This window comes from Myotis myotis, unplaced genomic scaffold (genome assembly GCF_014108235.1).
Source record: "Myotis myotis isolate mMyoMyo1 unplaced genomic scaffold, mMyoMyo1.p scaffold_m19_p_10, whole genome shotgun sequence".
Lineage (NCBI taxonomy): Eukaryota > Metazoa > Chordata > Mammalia > Chiroptera > Vespertilionidae > Myotis > Myotis myotis.
This window is the reverse complement of record NW_023416314.1, coordinates 40,636,707-40,660,440: the sequence shown is the minus strand read 5'-3', so window position 1 is coordinate 40,660,440 and position 23,734 is coordinate 40,636,707. Positions and strand designations below refer to the sequence as shown.

At 44.2% G+C, this 23,734-nt stretch overlaps 2 protein-coding genes and 1 pseudogene across 4 annotated transcripts in view; 1 reads left to right on the top strand and 2 right to left on the bottom strand.

Moving 5' to 3' along the window:
- Positions 1-23,734, bottom strand: part of CLPB (caseinolytic mitochondrial matrix peptidase chaperone subunit B) — a 161,369-nt gene that overhangs the window by 49,144 nt on the left and 88,491 nt on the right. The window lies entirely within an intron of this gene.
- Positions 8,736-8,846, top strand: LOC118665613 (annotated as a pseudogene).
- Positions 15,816-16,273, bottom strand: LOC118664694 (small nuclear ribonucleoprotein E-like). The gene has a single exon (XM_036325096.1). The coding sequence runs from the start codon at positions 16,189-16,191 to the stop codon at positions 15,913-15,915; it is 279 nt and encodes a 92-aa protein (XP_036180989.1). The 5' UTR covers positions 16,192-16,273; the 3' UTR covers positions 15,816-15,912.

The following is a 23,734-nucleotide window of genomic DNA, read 5'->3' as shown; positions in this document are numbered from 1 at the left end:
TGCCTGGGTGGCAGATTAGGTCAGGTTAGACCAGCCGTGGGCAAACTACGGCCCGCGGGCCAGATCCGGCCCTGTTTGAAATGAATAAAACTATTGAAAAAAAAGACCATACCCTTTTATGTAATGATGTTTACTTTGAATTTATATTAGTTCACACAAACACTCCATCCATGCTTTTGTTCCGGTCCTCCGGCCCAGTTTAAGAACCCATTGTGGCCCTCGAGTCAAAAAGTTTGCCCACCCCTGGGTTAGACTCTAACATTCTTGATGCTCTGTGGGTGGGAAATGGTTGGAGAGAGAGGCCCACTTGCCCTTCCTGACAAGAGTGGTGAAATTGGCGGGGGGCGGGGGGGGGGGGGGCACGGGGTGGGGGAAGAGGAAGGTTTCACATCTTCTTAGTGCTAAGCTGGGGGCAGGGTGGGAGAGGAGGCCTGCTACGCCCTCCTCCCTTGACACTACCCTATCCAGGCCCTCTGTCTACCTCTGTGAATATCAAAGATGATAATCTGTATAAGAGGGCTTTAAAAACACACACAACAGAAACTGCCTTATACAAATATCTTAGGCCATTATTATCAATAATATTGACATACTCACCCCCCACAGCTTTGTTATCTCCTCCCTGACTCTGTCCTCCCACCCCACGGTTCTAATGCAGTTTCCACGACTCACCTGCCCCTACATGCAGCTGGCTCCCAGCCCTATAAAAGAGGACTGGGCAGGGAGCCGGTGGGGGTAGGGTCACTACTCCCTGGCTGTGTGATCTAGGGTATTGCTTCTCTTCTCTGGTGGTAATGATTGCTGCCCTGCCCACCTCTAGGGGTTTCCTTTGGACTGAATAAGATAAAAAGCTCAAAAATGATTGAAAAAAAAGGATCGTATGGGCTGTACAATGTCCTTTGTAATCACCCACTCTCCCTTTCTATTTTGACTGCTAGCTCCTTTACCACCTTCATTCTGATTTTCACTATTTCAACAATCTGCTTACTATCTCCAATTAGATGTTTTTATTGAATATAAGGGAAATCTTTCCTATGATTAGAGGTGCAGAGCAAGCTATTCTTTTTGGTTGTGAGCTCTCATCAAGGAAGCAGTCAGAGTCAATAACCCACCACATCAGAGAAGCCATGCACCTGCCCTGTCCTCACACTGTTGTTTGGGCTACCCCTCATGCCTGGAACCCCATCCCCTGTCTCCTGATTACGTATTCTTCAAGGGCCCCTCTCTGAGAAGCCTCCCCCATGCCTTCAGCTCTCAGTGTTCTACATCTGTCCCTGGGCTCCTGTTGTCCTTCCTGTTACTTCCCTTTCCTGGGAATTCATCCCAGTTTATAGTTAGTCTATACGTTAGCTCCTCAGGTCAGAGACGGACCAATTTCCCTCTGTATTCCCAGAGTCTGAAGGTGAGAGAGAAGAGCTCTGACCATAATGCTGCAAGAAGCACAGCAGAACTGGGAATATTGGGAACTGGGAAGCCCAGTGTCCTGATGGCTTATCCTGAACTTTTATCATAGACCACACCACTGAGCAGTCTTAATATATGTACACACAGGTACATGTGCACCTGTACCAAGTCATGCCTCATGGTAACCAATAACCTTTACTGGGCAGTTTATGTGCCATACCCTGTGCCAACTACTTCCATGCATTTAATTCTTAATTTGGTGAACAAAGGTATTATTTTTTCCACTTTACAGATGATTTAACTGAGTCTGGGAGAAAAGTAAGGTGAAAGGAAATGGGCTAACATTTGTTGGGTATAGGCTTTTATTTTTTTTAAATATACTTTATTGATTTTTTATAGAGAGGAAGGGAGAAAGATAGAGAGTTAGAAACATCAATCAGCTGCCTCCTGCACAGCCCCTACTGGGGATGTGCCCACAACCAAGGTACATGCCCTTGACCGGAATCGAATCTGGGACCCTTGAGTCGGCAGGCCGATGCTCTATCCACTGAACCAAACTGGTTAGGGCATGGGTATAAGGCTTTTATACACAGTGTCTGAATTATTCATCATACAAAGACTCTGAGAAAATAGAGGTTCAAAGACCTTAAATAATTTGCCCACAGTCACACAGCAAATAAGTAGCAAAGCTGAGATTTAAAGCAGGAATTTATTATACTATTCTTTTTGTAGATGCTTGGAATTTTACATAATAAAAAGTTGTTTGCTTTTTAAAAAGAAGCCAGGTCTGGCTTTCCACTACATAATGCTATCTTCCAAAGGCTTAATGACTCAAAAAGAGGGGAAAATAATCTTTATCTTCCAGGGTGCTCAGATGCTCCAAAGCCAAGATAGGGGGGTTTCTAGAGGTAATTTTGGGATAGACAGTAGAAAGGGTACAAAATGGAACTCCTTTTCCTCCCATCAGAGCTTCCCTTTCTGGGGCCAGATGAATTGTGACCCACATATATTGAACTCTCAGAAAGTCACCCAAAGTCCTAACTCTCCAATGGACATAGTAGGGTAGGATCAATTGCCTCCAGGTAGGCAGATTTCTAAAGTTCATGGAACAGAGAGCTACTGCCTCCTGGCTGGATCCAGTCATCTCATAAAAACCCACTGAACACTGAGGCTGGGCCAGGAGCTGGATACACTGTGGAATCAGACTGGTTCTTGCCCTTGAGCAGAGCCCAGACTGGTGGGAAACAGACAGGGACAAACAATGATAAAACAGTGTGATGTAGGGGGACAAGAAGATAAGGATGATGACCCACCACTACCATAAGAGAGCCACAGATTGTGTAGTTGAGGAGATGGGAAATCATAGCATTACCTGGAGAAGAGCAGAAGCAAGCACTAAGACAAAAAGACTGGGGACGCCTGGGGCAGGGAAGGTTAAAGACCAAAGTCATAGAGTCTATGGAAGAGCATGAACTAGAACCCATGCCTTCCAATCCAGGGCTCTTCCCATCCATCTGCACTGTCCTGGGCCACCCTTCCGAGCTTTCAGTTCCAGTGCTGACCTGAGGACTGGGCTACACTGGGCTATTACTGTTCTCTTCAGTGGTGCCAAACTCCCCTTTGCCCACCACTCAGACCCTACATTCTGCAAAGCCCAGCTCCAATTCCCATACCTTTAAGTTCTTTTAGACCACACCTGTCTATATGGATCAATTCCTCCTTTGAACCACTAAAGCACTTATATGACAACACACTTTTCATACATATGTGTCTTGTCTCCAGAATCAGAGTGTGACTAAAGATGCTTTGTGAATGCCTAGGAAAGGAAATGGTGATGATGACTAGGCATCAGGATGGTTTTACAGAAACCAAGTCATGTCAGACTAAACTCATTTCCTTTGTTTATCAGGATTACCCATTGGCGCAATCAGGTGCAGTTAGGGCAAATGTGGGCTTCATCAGACATTTCATGGAATGTCTCAGGACAACCCTGAAAACACGATGGAGAAAAGTGAGCTGGATGCTAGGACAGTGTGAAGGGTGAGTGAGTGACTAGTGGACTAACCAGACCTGGGGCCAGGGTAGGGAGCAGGTGGAGGGAACAGCAGGGGGAGTAGAGGCAGTGGCAGTGGGGTGTAGTGACTGACAGACCAGAGGTGATCTGGAAGGAAGTTTCCAGTGGCAACAAATACGCTTGGTCCTGTTTAGCTTGTTTATCCCTGACACAGATTTTCACAGTGATGTTCTGTTCCATATGATCTGCAGATATCAGATTAAGGTGGGAAGGGTACCAAGTAAACCTGGTGGAAGATTGACATTAAAAGCTGAAACCAATGAGATGAAAATTAATGGAGATAAATGGGCTTTGGAAGAGAGACAAAGTAAAGATTGTTTTGGGAAGAGTGATCAAGATAGAAAAGAGTTTAGAGCCATGTGAGAACAATGGCTTAAGGAACTGGAGCTGCAGGCTGGAGAAAAGATAGCTCAGGAGAACATGACTGCATTTTCAGGTACTCGAAGAGCCAATGGAATGTGGAATAGGGATTAGATTCATTCTACATTAAGCTCAATGATAAAATTAAGACCCTGGGAGGCAGATTTTGGTGGAATGTAAGAAATTTCTAACCATGAGAACATCCAAAGATAGCAGCTCAGCAACCTCAGGAACAAATGAATGCCCCAGCACTGAGTGGACGATCACTTGGTAGGTCTGCTACTTATACATCAGAGGTTTTCCAAGATTATTAATTTGTGTTTGTTCATTCATTCAAAGATACCTTTTGAGATCCCGCTATGCATCTGGTACCGTGCTAGGAGCTAGGGATTAAAAAAAAAAAAGAAGACACTGTTCCTGCTCTTGAGTAGCTCCTGATCCTGCTGGGAGGAGATGGAAAAGTTTATTTCAAGGCCTGTACCTTGATTACAGGCCTCAGCACAGAGAAGGTTGGCTTCAGTTTAGGTTAAAGCATTCTTGTGGAAATTCAAACATATATTTGGCTATTAAAGGCCATAAAGAGTTTAATCAAAGCCAAATTACGTGTTTAAACCAACGATTGGCTGTGGGGATAGAAGTGTACACTGAAACACAGTTTGTGATTTTTTTGTGCATGATATTTTGCTCTGTCTGAATTTGGTCTTTGGCTGGGACTTGTAAGACAATCTGTAGGTACATAAACAAGTGGCTGTGGTGTCAGGGTGAAGTGATTTAGCCAGCAGGGCTACCCAACTCTCCATTTCTTACCCACCCTATGGGGACTGCTTCAGCACAGACATAAACATGCTCCTGCCGTTACCTTATTGCACTCGTCACATGGGGAGGCTAGAAGGCTTGATTCAGGGATATGATTGGATTTTAAATCCCAGTCTCACAGGATTTTAATTACTGGTCTGGGGCAGCAGGGATAGGCGCTGGCTGCCTTTGGATGGAGGAGGTCGATACGCCACTCCACAACATATTGAGCCACAATGCCTGCAGACTCTATTGCTCTATTTAATCATCTTTTGCAAAATTTACAGTGGAACAGGAGAGATCAATACGAAATTTATCACATTCTCTTGTAAATATGAGCCAGGAAAGAGTTCCAGGCAGTTTGTTACTGAGTGGGAGGGAACATGTCTGTGTACAGCTGGGCATTAGGAGATGAGACAAAATCCATTTTTCTTGGCATAAGCTACAGATGCTCAGCCAGTTCCCCTTAAGCCTGAAGTCAAGTTCAATGGAAGAACACGGATTCATTCATTCATTCATTCAACCAGCCAACCAACATTCTGGAGCACCTGTTTTATGCCAGATCCTGTGTAGGCTCTGGGGATACCGACTGGAATTCTGCTCTTAAATTCTGTTCACAGTCACAGATATACCATGAGAGCTCCACTACTTACCAGTTGTGGAACTTGGGCAAGTTACTTAATAGCCTAGTGTGCATTTGTTTATAGGTAAAAAGAGTATCGAACTCAGAGTCATTTTAAGTATTAAAAGACACAAAAGCTTTAGTGCAGAGCTTGATACATATAGTAAGAACTCAATAAATGATAGCTATTGTTATTTTTACTATATTTGCCATTATTAAGCATTCCTTCCTACAGTGTCTCACCAATAGTATATGTGTAAAAATGAGGTACTGAGCAAAGAGCCAGCCACCCTATCTAGCAGACAGTTCTTGTCTCCCCAGGCCCACTTGGAGAAAGGATGGTGAAAGATCCATGGCGGGCTGAAGAGACTTGCATGCTGGGTTAGACAACTGGCCTCATCTCACAGGTACTGGGAACTGCTGAGGGTTTTCAAACAAGGGAGACAGGGTTTTACAGGCTAGAGGCTGGTTTGAAGGACAGCCTGGAGATAGGGAGATCAACTAGAAGGCTGTTAACACTAGTCCAGATGAGATGATCAAGTCTGAATTTGGTGTCCTCTGTGGTGGGGACCGAGGAAAGAGGTTGGACTTGGGAGAAAAGTCTAAGAAAGATGGACTTAATGGAAAGAGAAGGCAAAGTCAACTGACTTACTTCTAATACTCTAGAGGCCCAGTAAATGAAATTCGTGCACCACAGGGAGCGGGCCTAAACTGTCAGTCGGACATCCTTAGTGCTGCTGCAGAGGCAGGAGAGGCTCCCTGCCACCCGGCTGCCCTTGCTAGCCTTGCTAGCCGTGAGCCCGGCTTCTGGCTGAGTGGCACTCCCCCTGTGGGAGCGCACTGACCGCCAGGGGGCAGCTCCTGCATTGAGCGTCTGCCCCCTGGTGGTCAGTGCACGTCAGGGCAACTGGTCATTTGGTCGATTTGCATATTAGCCTTTTATTATTAGGATTTTTGTTTGGGTGACTATAGATGATGGTGCCATTGGAAGAAAGACTGAGGAGGGCTGGGTTTGGATACACTGAGTATGAGATGTCTACAGAATATTAAGCACCAGCAGAGTACTGGAGACATGAAAATGACCAGTTTGCTCTACGACAAATATGCAGGCCAGTCTAGTTAGAAAAGAGATGGGGAATAAACATTCAAAGATACTTCACATACAGAATTAGGTGGGGAAAAGGGCAAAAGCAAAAATTCCTGCCAAGGATTTCTGTTCAATGCAAACCTAAGGTAGGGCCTCCTAGATGAGGGATAATGCTCTAAATAGTAAGTGACACAGGCACTGCGAGTATGAGGATTATCAGCTCAGTTTCATTTTGGGCAAGTTTCCTGGAAGTCATGGGCTTTCAGAAGGCCAGCCCCATTTCTCCCTCTCCCCACAATCCAGCACAGACTGTCCCCAGAGGTGGCAGCAGGCTCTGTGACCAGAAAGCAACTGGAACAATTGTTAGTAGCAAGGGAAAGGCTCTGAATAAAGCAGAGTTCAAAGTGGACTATAATAAGTGCCTGGGTCCCTGGGCTTCAGTAATCCCCCACCCCCTCCTACAAATGACAGCTGAGACCAAGGCAGCAGAGCCTGGGGTCTGGGCTGAATTTAGCAGTCATAATTATACTGCTGACGTCTGGGGCAGAGCCACAGTCTCTGCAGAAGGCGACAGCTTTTGTTCATGCACTAAAAACACAGCATCTTCAAACATGCTAATCTCATGTCTGCTTCCACCTAACAACATTGAAGGGAGGCTGAGAAAAGGGCACACAATGCCCACACATCTGGCTAATTCAGTTACAAGCCCAATCAATCTTGATGGGTTGTCTATAAAACACCAGCCACCCCAAAGGACTGAGCTGACCAGATGTTTTAGCTTCTGTTGACCAATCCTAGCCTAATGTCCATAAGCAGGGAAGAAGAGTTATCAAGAGATGGCTTATGCTTCTACTTACATGTCTATTCCCAAAGTTACATAAAGCCTTCTGCTTGGATAAGAAGAACATTAAAGCAGTGGTTGAGCCAGGCTCATTGGAATACTAACATATACAGACTTTCACTTGGACCTTAAGGAGGACAGCAGGTCTTATTTACAGTTGGCTTTGAGAACGCTTACAGAAACAGAAACCAACAAAATATATTTGCTAACTGCACTTCCTAGTATAGAGAGAATCAGGAGTATCTTTAACTATGATATCAAATGCCACAGGTGACAGTTCTGGGCACAGGAACTGTTCATCTGCTGATGTCTTCTTTTCAAACCCCATCAAGGTTGAAGGAACTGTTCCCCTCCCTCATAAGACTGTTGCTTTTTTTAAAAAAACACCAGAGGCCACTGCTAAGAAGGACTCCTTCAATCAATGCTTTATGCCCAACCACAGCCACCAGTCACCAAAAATAAAAGTGGAAGAGTAGTGGGAGATTAGGAGAAAGAAGAGGACAGGGAATAGACTTGTAGTCTATACCAAGAGGACCATTTTTCACCCAGAGCTTCTTGCTGGTGCTAATGATTCCTTTTTTCCCCCCCAAGAGTGTTTTTCCCTAAATAATTCTAAGGACTTTACCATGTTTGTCTCAGAGTTGTGGCTGCATCACAAACCAGATAAACAGACTTGGGTAAAAGAAACCTCCAATTTTTTAGACATTGGTAAGAAAAAAAGCACAAGTTAAGAATGAGGTCTTTGTTGTGATAGCCTGTGCCTAGAACAGTGTCTGTCACTCATAGGAGTTTACTAAATATTTGCTGGCTGAATAATTATGCCCCAGTTGTGATGCGGCTGGGCTGTGTTCTGTCAATTTGTTTGCCAGGAGAGGCCTTCTATTGTCCCTGGCAATACTACTGGACAAAATCACTCGGAGATCAGGAGAATCTTCTTTCAGCCTGAATGAGCAGAGAGGAAGTGGTGTTTGGTGAGAAGGGTATGGACCTCATTACCACACCCAGCAACCTCTTCTTCCTTTTCCTCATGGCTGCAGTAATCAGTGCTGCTGACCAATCCTGCCTCCTATTAATTCTTTTCTACCTTGGTTTCCATTATATACACTACCTATGACTTTGTCTCCTTTGCAGGTTCCTATTCATTCTTCTGTCCCAATTTATGGGTGATACCCACGACTGAGTCCTCAGGCCATCCCTCTCTGTACGTGTTCTCCTTTAAAAAGTAGTTCCAATTTGTACAGTTTAAACTACTCTAATGGTTCTCAATCCTAACTGTGTACTAGGATTATATGGGAAGTGTTAAAACTATATCAATCCAAAGTGGGAGAAAAATAGTTGCAATGTATATCACAGATGGAGGGCTAATATCCTTAACATGTGAAAAACTTTTAAAAAATCAAGAGAAAAACAAAGACCAGAAGTCCTAGAGAAATGGGCAAAAAACATGACCACAAAAGGAAATATAAAATGGCTCTTAAATATATGAAATGATGTTCAATTTCACTCATAATAATAGAATCAAACTAAAACTACATTAAGATACTACATCTCGATGGCTTCTCGGCCTTTTGGCTAAGATCAAGTGTAGTATCTGTTCTTATCAGTTTAATATCTGATACGTCCTCTATCCGAGGACATTAAAAAAAAAAAAAAGATACTACATCTCACCCTGACTGGTTTGGCTCAGTGGATAGAGCGTCGGCCTGCGGACTGAAGGGTCCCAGGTTCGATTCCGGTCAAGGGCATGTACCTTGGTTGTGGGCACATCCCCAGTAGGGAATGTGCAGGAGGCAGCTGATCGATATGTGTCTCTCTCATCGGTGTTTCTAACTCTCTATCCCTCTCCCTTCCTCTCTGTAAAAAAGTCAATAAAATATATTATTAAAAAAAAAAAAGATACTACATCTCACCTATAAGATTACAAAAATCCAAAAGCTTGACAATACACTCTATTGAAGAGGCTGTGAGAAAACAGGGACTTTCATACATTGCTAGTGGGAATGCAAAATGGAACAATTTCTATGGAGGAGAAATTCACAGTATCTAACCAAAGGACATATGCATTTACCCTCTGACCTTAACAGTGAAGACACATGTCCAATAATCCCCAAATCCTATCTAATAAAAGAGAAACATGGTAATTAGCCGTACATCCGCTACCCTTCCCATTGGCTAATCAGGGCAATATGCAAATTAACTGCCAGCCAAGATGGCGGCCGGCAGCTTGAAGCTAACATGAGGCTTGCTTGCTTCAGTGACGGAGGACTCCAACGTTCCCCGCCTGCCTTGCTGGCCTCTTAGCTTGCAGTCTGAAACATTGTTACAAATATAGAAGCTAAAAAAACCCCAGAAACCTGCTTTCAGCCAGCTGGGATCTCAGAGCTGGAGTTGATACAGTGTTTCTATTATAGAACCCAAACAAACCAGATACCTGCTTTCAGCAGCCGAGGCCTAAGAGCTGGAGCCAGAGCTAAAGCTGGTCCAGAATAAAAAAAAAAGATAAAAAGGAGAAGTTGGGAGCTTCAGTCACCCCCAGCCTGAAAACAGCCCTCAGCCCCTCACCCAGACTGGCCAGGCACCCCAGTGGGGACCCCCACCCTGAAGGGTGTGTGACCAGCTGCAAACAGCCATCATCCCCTCATCCAGGCTGGCCAGGCACCCCAGTGGGGACCCCCACCCTGATCCAGGACACCCTTCAGGGCAAACCAGCCAGCCCCCACCCGTGCACCAGGCCTCTATCCTATATAGTAAAAGGGTAATATGCCTCCCAGCACCGGGATCAGCGGAGCCGTGAGGCCTCCCGGCACCGGGATCAGCATGACAGGGGGCAGCGCCCAAACCCCCTGATCGCCCTGCAGCTCTGTGTGTGACAGGGGGCGGGGCCACAACCTCCCTATCCGCCCTGCTCTGTTTGTGACAAGGGAAGGTGCCCCAACCCCCTGATCGTCCCTCCTCTGTGCGTGACAGGGGCAGCACCCCAACCCCCTGATCCGCTCTGCTCTGTGTGTGACAGGGCGGTGCCCCAACTCCCCTATTGGCCCTACTCTGTGAGTGACAGGGGGGAGCTCCTCAACCCCCTGATGGGCCCTGCTCTGTGCGTGACAGGGGGCAGTGCCCCAACCCCCCAATCGGCCCTACCCTGAGTGTGACTGAGGGTGGCATCGCAACCTCCCAATCCTCCCTGCTCTGTGTATGACAGGGGGCGGCGCCCCCACTTCCCAATTGGCCCTTCTCTGAGCCCGACCAGGGGCTGCACCTAGGGATTGGGCCTGCCCTCTGCCACCCGGGAGCAGGCCTAAGCCAGCAGGTCGTTATCTCCCGAGGGGTCCCAGACTGCGAGAGGGCACAGGCCGGGCTGAGGGACCTCCCGCCCCCGAGTGCACAAATTTTTGTGCACCGGGCCTCTAGTATACATATAAGAGGTTATTAATTTATCACAATTTGTAACTGCAAAATATTGGAAACCTCAATGTCCAAGCATAGGACATATAGCACATACACAAAATGGAGTACTATGCACCTGTGAACAAGAATAAGAAAGATCTGTGAACTGATATTGAGTGATTTCCAAAAAACATGGTTAAGTGAAAAAAAAAGGTAAACTTCAAAATAGCATATACAGGTTACCTTCTGTGTAGGAAGAAAGGGAAAACAAGAAAACATACATTTGCTTATACAAAGAAACATAGGAGGATAAACCAGAAAACAGTAAAACTGTTATCACAAGGGGTTAGGGCTCACTGAGGGGAGCAGAAAAAAGTTGAAAGGAATATAAGAGGAAGTCTTACTTCTCTGAGTATATCTTCTGTAGTTTTTAGTAAAAATTAATGTTCTACATATTCAAACAACAAAATTAAAACAAGGATAGGCAGGGGAGAGAAATTCTAAAACTGAAAGCAAATTAACAAATTTAACCCAAGTGTATTTCACATGAATAACATAAACACACCAAAGGAGGGGAAAAACCACCTAAGTAACTTATGAACCTAGTATTTGAGTATATATAACCTTCGACACAGTAAAGATGAGGACTGCAAACAAATTCTGACCTGAACTGTTTTTATTTTTAAAATATACCTTTATTGATTTTAGAGAAGATGTGAGAGAGACAGAAACATCAATGATGAGAGAGAATCACTGATTGGCTGCCTCCTGTACGCCCCCTACTGGGGATTGAGACCTCACCTTGGGCATATGCTCTTGACCGGAATCGAACCTGGGACCTTTCAGTCTGCAGGCCAACACTCTATCCACCGAGCCAAACCAGCCAGGATGACCTGAACTCTTTAGAAGGTTTGTTTTCTATGGGTGAAGCAAGTGTGAAGTTTTTTTAGATGTATTATGAAATTAAGCAAATGGGTAAATGAATCAGTTGCTGTATGCAGTCAGCATTTTCACTATGGAAGAAGGGACATAATACGGAATGTGTGAAGACAAACAAGAACCCTGTAGGGATGGACTGGAATGGGAGGTATTCATGCTAAAATATGTATGCGCATATGCATATGTGTGTATATGTTTATCCAGGTATGTGTACCCTGTGATGGATGTGGATACATCTATTATAATAAAAGTGTAAGATGCTAATTAGACCAGATGTCCTTCTGGACATCCTTCCGGACGACCTTCTGGATGAAGCTGGGACTGGAGGGAAGCCTGGGAACCGGGTGCCTGCCTGTGGCTGGAGGGAAGCCCGGGTCCCGAGTGCCAGAGGGAAGCCGGTGCTGGCAGCTGGGGGAAGGAAGGCCTACTCTTGCACAAATTTCGTGCATTGGGCCTCTAGTATGTATGTATGCCTGTATATATTTCTTGGCTCTGTCAACAGAAGGGGTAATGACCATACTTGGTACTTAGGTTTCAGGGTAATACAACTGACCACTTAAATGTTTTAGGGATCCTCAGAGAAATGACTGATTCCAGGGGAGCAGCAAGGTGGATATGAGATAAGATTGAAACATTTTGTTATGCTAAAAAATATGGAAATGCTAAAAAAAAATGATAGGGAAGGGTAAGCTTCACTGGCCAAATATGAGATAATTTTAGCACCACCATAACAAGGCACAGTGATGAATTATAGAACATTAAAGCAAGAGTATTCACGGGCACATTGACATTAAATAGATAAATAGGGAAGACGGGTTCTTGCTTACTACAGATGTCAGGTGTTAACTGATCATTGTGAAGTGAGTGCTGGGGTTTGGAAAGTTATAAAATATTCATCTTCCAACAATTATATAAAGGTTGGTTCAGGAAGGAACCATTAATGGATGCTGGGTTCAGGGAGACATTTTAATGAGGAGCAGGATATTTGCATGGCTTTAAGAGTGTCTCCCCACAGACTATTCATTAATTTCAAGGGAAAAAGTAATAATACTGGTACAATGGAGAAACTAGACAATATTTAGGTTAGAGATGGAGGGTGGGAATAAGACCTTTCGCCCAAAACCCCCCTTTATTTAAAATATATTTTTACTGATTTCAGAGAGGAAGGGAGAGGGAGAGAGATAGAAACATTAATGATGAGAGAGAATCACTGGTTGGCTGCCTCCTGCATGCCCCCCAATGGGGATCAAGCCCACACCTGGGCATGTGCCCTTGACCAGAATCGAACCCGTGACCCTTCAGTCCGCAGGTGTCTCTCTATCCGCTGAGCCAAACTGGCTAGGGCCTGAAAACCCTTTTGAATTTTGTACTAGGTACAAGTATTAACTATTCAAAACAGAAAGGAAAACGTTTATAAAATATCTCTGAGAGTGTAGTAAGCAGAATAATGGCTCCCCCAAATATATCCACATTCTAAGTCCTGGAACCTATGAATATGTTAAACTACTCGGCAAAGGGGAATTAAAAGTTACAGACAGAATTAAGGTTGCTTATTAGCTGACTCTGAGATGGGAAGATTACCTTGGATTATCCAGGAGGGACAATGTAATTACAAGGGTCCTTCTAAGTGAAAGAGGGAGGCAAAAGAATCAGTGTCAGAGTGATGAAATGTGAGAAAGACTTCACAACTATTGATGGCTTGTAAATGGAAGAGGGCTATGAGATGAATGTGGGCAGCCGCTAGAAGCTGGAAAAGGCAAGAAAACAGATTCTGAGTTTCCAAAAAGGAATGCAACTCTGTAGGCACCTTGATTTTAGTCCAGTTAGACCTACTTCAGACTTACCTCCAGAATTGTAAGATAATAAATTTGGGTTGCTGTAAGCTACTAAGTTTGTGATAATCTGTTTACAGTAGTAATAGGGAAGACACCTAAAAAATTTACAGTGGTTGCCTCTGAGAAGGAGAACCAGGAATGTGGAATGAAGACTTCCTTTCCACTATATTATCCTCTGTATTGCTTGAAAAACTTTTTTATCTTGTACATATTTTAAAGTAAAAATCACTAAGTCACTAAACAGTCACTTCAGGAGCTCTCTATTCACTTCAAAGTTAAGCATAAGTCCTTTGTCTCATCCCCAAGGCCCTCCACACTCAGGCCTCACTATCCACATTCCAGTAGGTGGCCAGTTCCTTCCAGGTCTCTAATGTGCAAGGCTCATTTCTGTTGCTTTTCACCTGAAAGCTTTCCTTCTTCCCTCTGCCTGTTTGAATTCTCTCCCTTTCGGGGTCTGCCTTCAGTCCCCTTCCTCCATGAAGCCTTCTACAACATCTACACTGATCTTTCTCCTCATTCATTACACTTGCTTATTCTGTCCTTTGCTTACATTTAATTTAGAGTCCTGTTACCTACCATCCAGCGCTGTTCTCAGTGTGCTATGTGTATGGGTCTCTTCACCAAACTAGCTCACTGAAAGAAGGACCTGTATCTTTTTCTTTTCCACGATGCCTACTGCCTACTTATATAGCATTATGGAAAAGAAAACTTTGCAGAAAGCCAGAAAAGAAAAGATTTTTTCAAAAAGTACAAAACACCTTTCCAGAGAGAACAGAGTCCCAGGGACCCAACGGCACTGCTAGTTGACTTCAGCAGAAACATCCACCCTGGAAAAACAGTGAAACGGGCTCTGATCAACCTGAGAAGTCAATCCAAGTTCCTACTTCCAGAAGACACCCAAACCTCTGATCCATACCTGTTGTACCCATCAGTTCAGTGGGTTTCTAGTCCAGCCTGACTGAGGCCAAGTTCAAATACAGTCTTGGACAGTGCACTTTTTCAGCCGACCCAGGTCGTCTGGCCAGCACTTCCCTCCACAGCGGGTTCATTACTTCAAGGGAGTCTGAAAGATTCCTGAGGTAGCAAGCCCTCTTCTCAAATAATTCATTTCTAAAATGATGTTCAGGAAGGGGCCTGTGGCATAAACCTACAGAGAGCACCTCTGCTGTGTTCCAACCAGGACACTGCCAGGTCTCTGTGTAGAGGAAGAGAGCACATATATGCTAGAAACAAACTCCTTTTGAGAAGGGTTCTGGCCCATCTAACCCTGGGATGGGCCTTTGCTGCTATTTGCAAGCCCAGACCTTCAGACTGATGCTCCCCTCCTTTAAGCTACGGTGTTGCCCTTTCTACGTGCATTCTACCGAGGAGCACATGCTCTGGAGGGGCATGAGTGGGCTGGCAAAGGGCAGCTGGTCCTGCCTTGGGAAATCTGAATCCTTTTCAGCTCTGTTTCCAGGCCCAGTGCAGGTGGAGGAGAGCGAAGGACACAGAACAGACCTGGCCCAGATGATGCTGACCTCTCCCTCACCCAGGGGAAACTTGGCCTCCAGCTGCTACTGTTTGGCGGTGATGAGGTCATGCCGGATACAGGCAGCTCATCTGAGGACTGCTTGGAGCCGATTAAAGCCTTGATGAAATGTGGGTGCCTGGATGGCAGGAGGCTCTGGAGAGCTTGGGCTCTGGTGACCAGGCACTCATCTCTAACTCAACCAAGCAGTGACTCATCTATGTCTACAGTATCTGGAACACAGAAATGCCTTTCCCTGGGGGTTAGCAAGGACAGTTTTCAATCTGCACTGGGTAAAGGGCTAACTTAGGCCAAGGGCAGAGGATAAAACTCAGGTCACTAAGGGCCCCTTTTAGCCTGGACCTACTGCATGGACTGCAATTAAACACCATAGAACCTCTCCATTCCCCACAATGTTCCCAAATGGATTGCTGGGTCAAATGACTATTGGCCATCCCTCTCCCTGGGATTTTCTCAAGTTAAGTGATATGCTAACATCTATAGGTCTCAACATATATGCCATTTGCTCAGGGAAGACTCTACTCTTCCTTAATATTTGTCTAAATGGTAATTAGCTAATAAAATTGTATTTATTTGTCTAATGTCTATACTCTGCCAGACTTTAAGCTATACAAATAGTACAATAAATACTTGTTAAAGTAAAAACAGGTAATCAATAAAAAGACCAATATGGGTAAGAGAAAGTTTTACAGATAGGTTTTAAGTAGTTTTCTTTAAATGGGAACTAATATACAACAGAAGGATTCCTCTTATCTGCCACCTTAGCTATGTGGTCTAAAGTCCTCCTGGCTTTACAGCCTGCAACTAGTGATCCTTCCAAACCAACCTTTTCTGGTTTGGAGTGGCAGGAAGAATGTTTTTCTTTTACTTTTCTTTTTTTAACAAAAACAATTCAACATCATTTATTGTCATCTGGTGGTAACTCAAGGATATTGTAGGCCAATATGAATAAATGGGTAAGAAATATTCTCCCAACAAAGGACACCAAAAAACACAAACTGTATTGCTTCTCAGTAATTCCTCACTTCATCAAGTCATTTCTAGGTGGAGACACTTTGGAGCAGAGTAATATTATCTCCTTTCAGCATGATCCGACCTAGTTGTTTTCTTGACTTTGTTTTCGAATGAATCTCTTCTGCATCATCTAATACGAGGTTCATATATTCATCAAAACCAATGATACAGCCTTCTATCCGCATATACACTTGCTCATAAAGCCACACCTGAATCCGAGATCTATTTTGCAAGTATCTGAAGATGAGGTTGATGGACTGCACCATCACCTTCTGCACCTTTTGGCCCTGGCCACGGTACGCCATGGTGGAAGCTAACAAAGACCACACTAAGCCGCACGCTCCCTCGGAGCCACTTCTGGAATAAAGAACCGGAAGCGGAAGTGTTTCTTTTTCTTTTTAACAGCTATACTGAGATATAATTTACATACCATAAAATACACCCATTTAAAGTACACAATTTAATTTCTTTTAGTATTTTTTCAGAGTTGTAAAGCCATCATCAACATACTCTAATTTTAGAATATTTTCATCATTCCCAAAAGCAACCTTGTACCCATTAGCAGTCACTTCCCATCATCACAACAGACAACCACTAGCATGAAGAGTTTTTAGCTCTGTATCCAAACAATAGGAGAAAATCTTTAGTGTTCAATCATCTGACATGATCTCCTCATCAAATAGATGAAAAAAGTGATACCAGAGGGGGGAAGATCACAGTCCCCAATACTGCATCCTAATGGTAGTGCTTTGACCTCTCTGCCATGCAGCATGACTATGTGCCCAAACTATATACCCACTGGACTTTAAGCTACTTGAGGGCAGAAGATATATTCTACGCATTTGTCTTCCCTCCCTGCCCAGAAGTACCATTATTGCAGTGATGCTTAAACTGTGGTCTGTGTTCTGGTGCCAGTTTGTGAACTTTGCTACCAGTCCTTGATGAGATAAGAAAAGTAAGTAAGTGTTTGAAAACTTTTATAGTGACTTAGAGTAATTTTATATCATTGAACCTAATGATATATTTGGGCCTGTATTTTGTATGCCTTTTTAATATATAATTTTTCTAATTAATTTTTATTGGATTTTATAAAAGTCCTAGAGGCCTGGTGTATGAATTTGTGCATGGGTGGGTGGGGGGGGAGCCCTCGGCCAAGCCAGTGATTGGCCAATGGGGGCCGACCTGCCGGGGGAAGGAACTGCAGGAGGGCTCCAGGCTGTGTCCGGCCCTCTTGCCCAGTTCGGATTGGCCGGACCTCAGCAGCAAGCTAACCTACCGGTTGGAGCATCTGCCCCCTGGTGGTCAATGCATGTCATAGTGACTGGTCAAGTGGTCGACCAATTGGTCAGACACTTAGCATATTATACTTTTATTATTTAGGAAGGGTTGGTTCATAATAGACTGCAAATTCAAACAGCAGCAAAAGATACAGGTCTTTCACAGATTGTTTGAGAAGCATGCCTTAAAGCCGTGGTCAGCAAACTGCGGCTCGTGAGCCACATGCGGCTCTTTGGCCCCTTGAGTGTGGCTCTTCCTAAGCCTTAGGGGTACCCTAATTAAGTTAATAACAATGTACCTACCTATATAGTTTAAGTTTAAAAAATTTGGCTCTCAAAAGAAATTTCAATCGTTGTACTGTTGATATTTGGTTATGTTGACTAATGAGTTTGCCGACCACTGCCTTAAAGCAATCCATTCCCCACTCTCTTTTGTGTCTCCTTTTTCCTCTCTGTTTCCTTACATCTTTTGCGCTGGTTCCTCCACTCATGCTTACATCTGAAATGTACCTTCTCTCACTGTGTGCTTGGGCTGCTTCAGCTCTACCCACTCTGCGGACCACTCACAGACTCTGCCAGCTTCCTCCACCCCCAAGTGACTGATAACTCTTGAATTTTCATGCCTAACTTAGAGTCCCTTCTTTCCTGGGCTTCAGACCCTTTACCCAACTGCCTGCTACACATCTCTACATAAGTGTCCAACAGGTTCCTGGATTGGTCAATGGCTATTTACTTTTATATTTATTTAAAAAATATGTTTTTATTGATTTCACAGAGGAGGGGAGAGAGAGAATGAGACAGAAACATTGATGAGAGAAAATCATAAATGGACTGCCTCCTCCATGCCCCCTACTGGGGATCGAGCCCACAACCTGGGCATCAAGCCCACAACCTGGGCATGTGCCCTCACTGGGAATTGAACCCTGACCTCCTGATTGATGAGATGATGCTAAACCACCGAATCACACAGGTCAGGTGGTCAATGGCTATTTATTAATCACCTGCTACATGCCAGCTGTGAATTCTGTTCTAGAAGCTGTGAATACAGCAGTAAAGCCCTAGCTGGTTTTGCTCAGTGGGTAGAGCATCGGCCTGCAGAGTGAAGGGTCCTGGGTTCGATTCCGGTCAAGGGCACATGCCCGGGCTGCAGGCTCGATCCGCAGAAGGGGGCATGCAGGAAGCAGACAATCAATGATTCTCTTTCATCATTGATGTTTCTATCTCTCTCCTTCTCCCTTCCTCTCTCTGAAATCAATAAAAATATATTAAAAAAACGAAACAAAAAATACAGCAATGAAATAAAGAGACAAGGTCTCTGTGCTCATAGGCTTACATCCCAGTAGGGGAGAGATAGATGATAAACATGTAAACAAATAAATATGATAATTTTAGGGACTGATCAGTACTATGAAGAAGATAAATAGGGTAACACGATATAAATTTGACTGGGGGAGGTACTTTTATTAGGGCGGTCAGGAAAGGCCTCATTGAGAAGGCGACATTTGAGTTGAAACCCAAATTCCCAACGGGGAGAGAATGTACCCACCGATGGGAGAGGTAAGTACAAAGGCCCTCCGATGGGAAGGAGCTCAGTGTGTCGGAGGGACAAGAGAAGGACAGTGTTACTGGAAAATAGAAGACACGGGGAAGAGTGGCTAGAGGTAAGGTTGCAGAGACAGGCAGGATCTAGGTTACAAAGAGCTTGGTAGGCTCTTGTAAGGAGTATGAACCATTTTAGTTTCATTGGGAAGCCAATAGAAGGTTTTAAGTAGAAGAATGATAGCATTTATGTTTTAAAAAGATCCCTGTGGCTGTTATTTGGAGGATGGATATAGGGAGACAAGCGTGGAGATGATGAGACTAGCCAGGAGGCTGTGGTGATCATCCAGGAGAACTGGATCATCATCCTGAACTGCATGAGAGTTAGGGCAATGGAAGTGCCAAGAAGGACATGGGTTCAACATGTACGTTAGAGGTACAACCGACAAGACTTACTGAAGGACTTGAGTGGGAGTATAAGGGAAAAAGAGAATTCACGGATGGCTCAAGATTTGTGGGCTGAAAAACTAGGGAGATGATAGTATCATTTACCAGTACAGATGTGGAGAAGACTTGGGAGATGTCAATTTTGGGGGGAAAACAGAAGTATATTTTGGCCATGTTTACAATGAGACTGAGGAAAGAACAGGAGCTGGGGAAGTGAATTAAGTGGATAACAACCATTCTTTTTGAAGACTTTTACCATAAAAGGATGAGGAGCAGCTGGAAGCGCATATGGATTCAAAGGAAGTTTTTAATTTACTTTGTTGTTTAAGATGGGTGATATTGAAGCATGTTTTATGCTGAAGGGAATGAGCCAACAGAGAGGAGAGAATAGATAATGAGGAGAGATGGGGGTTAACTGGAGGAGCAAAGTCCTTGAGAAGCCAGAGGAAACAGGAGCTCAAGCCCAAATGCAGGGTTGGTCTTAGGAACTTTTTCCTGTGGAGGAGGAAGGCAGAATACAGAGTATAAATGCAGGTAGGCTGATGGAGGTGAGGGTGGGAAGGTGAGGTTGTTCCCTTCTGATTGTAATCTTTTTCTCTATCAAGTATGAGGTGATATTAGCTTGGGAGTTGGGGAAGGAGAATACTGGAGATTTGAGGAGAGAGAAGGTATTAAAAAACTGTCTTGGTCCAAAATAAGAGAGTGATCTTACTCAAAAAGTGTAGTGCTATGGTTGGCAGTGCTGAGATTCATGGACATAAATGCAAAGTGAGTTTAGTTAGTATGGTTGTGTGATTTTCTTTCTCCAGCAATATTCAGCTTTTCAGATACAGACATGAAGTAAAAAAGAAAATGAGTTTAAGCAGAGTAAGCATTTCATCAGGTGTGTACAAAGGAAAGAGAAAGAAGCAAGGGAGTAGTTAGAATGCTAGACCATGGAATCTAAAAGAGGGAGGGAGGGAGGGAAAGAATGTTCAAAACAGAACTGGTCATTTCCCTGTACCTTCATTCTACCCATACCTCCTCCCAACACTCCTTACCTCAGTACAGGCACATGCCATCTACATAGCCATCCAATCCAGAACCTGGGTCTCTTCTTGACTACTCCTTCTCTATCACCATCTGACCCTACTGATTCTATGCTTAAATCTTTCTGAGACCATAACTCTTCTCTCCTTTCCCACTGTCTTGTTTTAGACCTCATTTAAACAATTATAATAGCTTTAAACTAAGTATTTTCCCTTTCTCCAATCATGCCCCTTCTAACCCATTTTTTTTTTGTATTTTCTTTCAAGTATAACATATATACAGAAAAGTACAAAATATACATAAGGCGACAGCTCAATGAATTTTCACAAGATGGATATACCCGCATAACCAGCACCTGGATAAAGAAACAGAACATTAAAGCACTCTGGAAACCCCTCCAAGTCACTACTGTGACTTCTTACACCACTGGTTAGTTTTGTCTATTTTGAACTTCACATTTAGGTGCAGTTAGGCTTCCATGTCTAGCTTGTGTCCAGAACATCAGGTTTGTGAGATTCATCCATGCTGTACAGAGCAAGAGTTCGTTTGTTCTCTCATTCACTCAATTTATTATTCCATGTATGAGCATTCCATAATTTATTATCTATTCAAATACTGATCAACAATTTTGAAACTTCTAAGCTTTCCTTAATCTTAATGGCTCCCACTGTAGGATTAGGTCCAATATCCTTAGTTGAGCTTGTATTACAGACCTTCATTATTGGCTCTTGCTTTCCATTCTTTCTTTCTGACCCTTCTAACCTAGCTCTTCTGAACTGCCTGTAATGTGTTGAATAAAGTGCGCTACTTCATACTCCATACCTCTTGAGCATGCTGTTCCCTTTACCTTTCTCCCTCACCTATTGGTAAACTCACAATCATCCTTTAGATCCTAGTGCACATATCATCTCCTACATCATGCTTCCCTGCCCTCCCCAGAGATTTAAAAGGGATTTCTTTGTGATCCCTCAGTACCTTCTATACATCTCCATTAACACACCAGATAGCAATTCTTTGTTCAAGTGTCTGATTTCCTCAGTGAACTATGAGTTCCTTAAGGGCAAAGACCATGTCTGGATCATCTTTATTTCCCTGGTGCCTAGTGTGGGGCCTATGACAGGAAAGATGGTCAGTAAGTATTTGAAAAATGAATGAAAAGACTTGCCCAGGGGCTATAAAGGATGCTGGAGCTGGAAGGCGTTCTTGGAATCAGCTACTCCAACTTCTCTATTTTACTGATGAAGAGAAAGGATTTGTCGAAAGAAAAAAGATTTATTGGTGGCAAAGTCAAAACTTTGTATTTTCAGCCCAGGGCTCATTCCCCACTTCTGCACTACTGGCAAGAATCAGAGATTTGAAGTTTCCACAGAGGACAGACGGAGGCAAGCCAATTCCCTCAACATCTGGCAGTGCAGCCAGATGGACAGACAGTGAAGTGGAACAAGAAATGGAATTCTAAGTTTGCAGCCGGACAACAAACTAACAGGCTGTTAAAGGAGATGTCAGCACTGGAAAGGATCTTTGCCCCAGAGGCAGGGATGATGAGGAATTTAAGCACTCATTTGATGATGGCTGGTTAACACTGACAATTGAGCCATGTGCAAGGAAGGGGGGCAAGGAAGAGCCATGAAAAGTAGGCAGGAAAGAGGATTAAGGGATGCCCTGGGAAAAGTGGTATTAGGTTTCATAAATCTTAAGTTTTTCTGAGGTGATGAGCACTGATGGCTGAAAAGGCAGCATCAATGTGACTATAAAGAAAAGGAATCTAGCAGCAAAGAGGTGAAGCTCTTAAAAAGCAGGGTACACTGACACTAAGAGCAAGTGGGCTGGGAAGCAAAGATACCACACTTCCAGTGATATCCAAATCTCCAGTGGCTAAGAGATGTATCAGTGTATCCAGACATGTACTAAGCTATGTGCAGGGCATTGTGGCAAAGGAGGTAGGGACAAAAAGACAGTTCTGGCCCTGAATCTACCTCAGTTCAGTAGAGGGGGACTAGATCCAAATCCCATGGAACAGGGAAGACTTCAGATGTCAACTGGAATTACAGCTGGGGACTGACGGGCAGAAAAAACTCCACCAGGCTGAGAAACAGTCTTAAAGGGAAATGAGAGGCAGAAGGACCTGGGGAGTAAAGGTACTGAGGTGAGGACACTGAATTGACATTACAGTGGGGCAGGAGTATCAGGGCAGCAGTAGGGAAAAAGTCAGGTGAGGGTCAGACTAGGACAACTCTAAAACCAGGTTAAAAAGTTAGGATGGGCAGTATTCATTTTTTTTTTTTTAAACAAGTGAGCACTGAGTGTTTTGAAGTTAATAACAGATATTTCATATAAAATTCCTACTCTGTAGAACCTATATATGTCCTAATCCTGACAAAACCTTAGAAGGTAGGTGGTATCACTCCATTTCCAGATGAAGAAAGAGAACCTCAAAGCAGTCCTGGCTTGCCCAGGACCACAAAGCTGTGAAGAGGCAGGGCTGGTATTTAGACCCTACCTTCACAGTTCATGCTCTTTCCCGGCAGTCTTTCTCAACTGGGATTTCTCCTTTGAACTACATATGATAAACTATTTGAATAATGATTTTCTCAATTCTCCCGAGAATGATACATAAGTAGTACCATCTCAATGCCTGGGAGAAAAGTTAATTCCTTGTATACAATGGATGCTTTATAGCTCAATTCTTTGGGGGAACCCTGGCCAAAAAGGCTGTCATGATTAGTGATATGTTTTAGGAAGATGGATCTGGCAGTGGGGTCCCATGCACCTTAACAGCTCTGGAATTATTAGGATGAGTTCCTCCCCACCTTCCCAACCATCCTGCGTCTTCTCTCCCTCCTCTATCCCCTCCAACATTTTCTTGTACCTGGCAGTCAAGTGCTAAAGCACAGCCTTCCTGCTCTAAGCCAGCAACACAAATAGAAGCAGCATCTTCAGAGCTGAAAACCAAAGGGGCCTGTGCACCCACGTTTCTATGGAGGTCAGGGGTAGAAAACCGGCACTAGTGAATTCAGAACCCTTCCATAAAAATCATCTGGCAACCTCCCATTACACTTCCAGATAAAACTAAGCATCCCCTCCTCTGAGAAGCTTTCTGTAACTGACTCTACCTCCCTGCTCACCAGGCAGGCGCACCAGGAGGTATTTCCTCCTCTATGTCCCCAGAGCCCTTGTCCAGCCCCCTACCAGCCCCCTCTCCAGTGTCACTGGCTGTTTCTGTATCTGTCTTCTCCACCAGTCTCAGTCTCTCACGACAGTTTGCTTGATCCATCTTAGGATGCCCTGAGGTACACGGTCTCAGAGATGGCAACTAGCTTACCCAGAGTCACATCACAGTGCTGAGACTGAAGCCCAGGTGAGTCTGACTCCCAAGCTGTGTTCTTTTCACTATATTAGGGGCCTTCTGAAGAGGAAGTGCTAAGCGCCTGGCCCAACACTAAGATTCAGAGGCGGTGCTCTCAGAGTGGACAGACCACCAGAAGAGGCCTCAGGAGTCAGAGGCTCTAGATGAGAAGAGAGAGAACATAAAGGTGACTTAAGTAGGGGGTGGGGA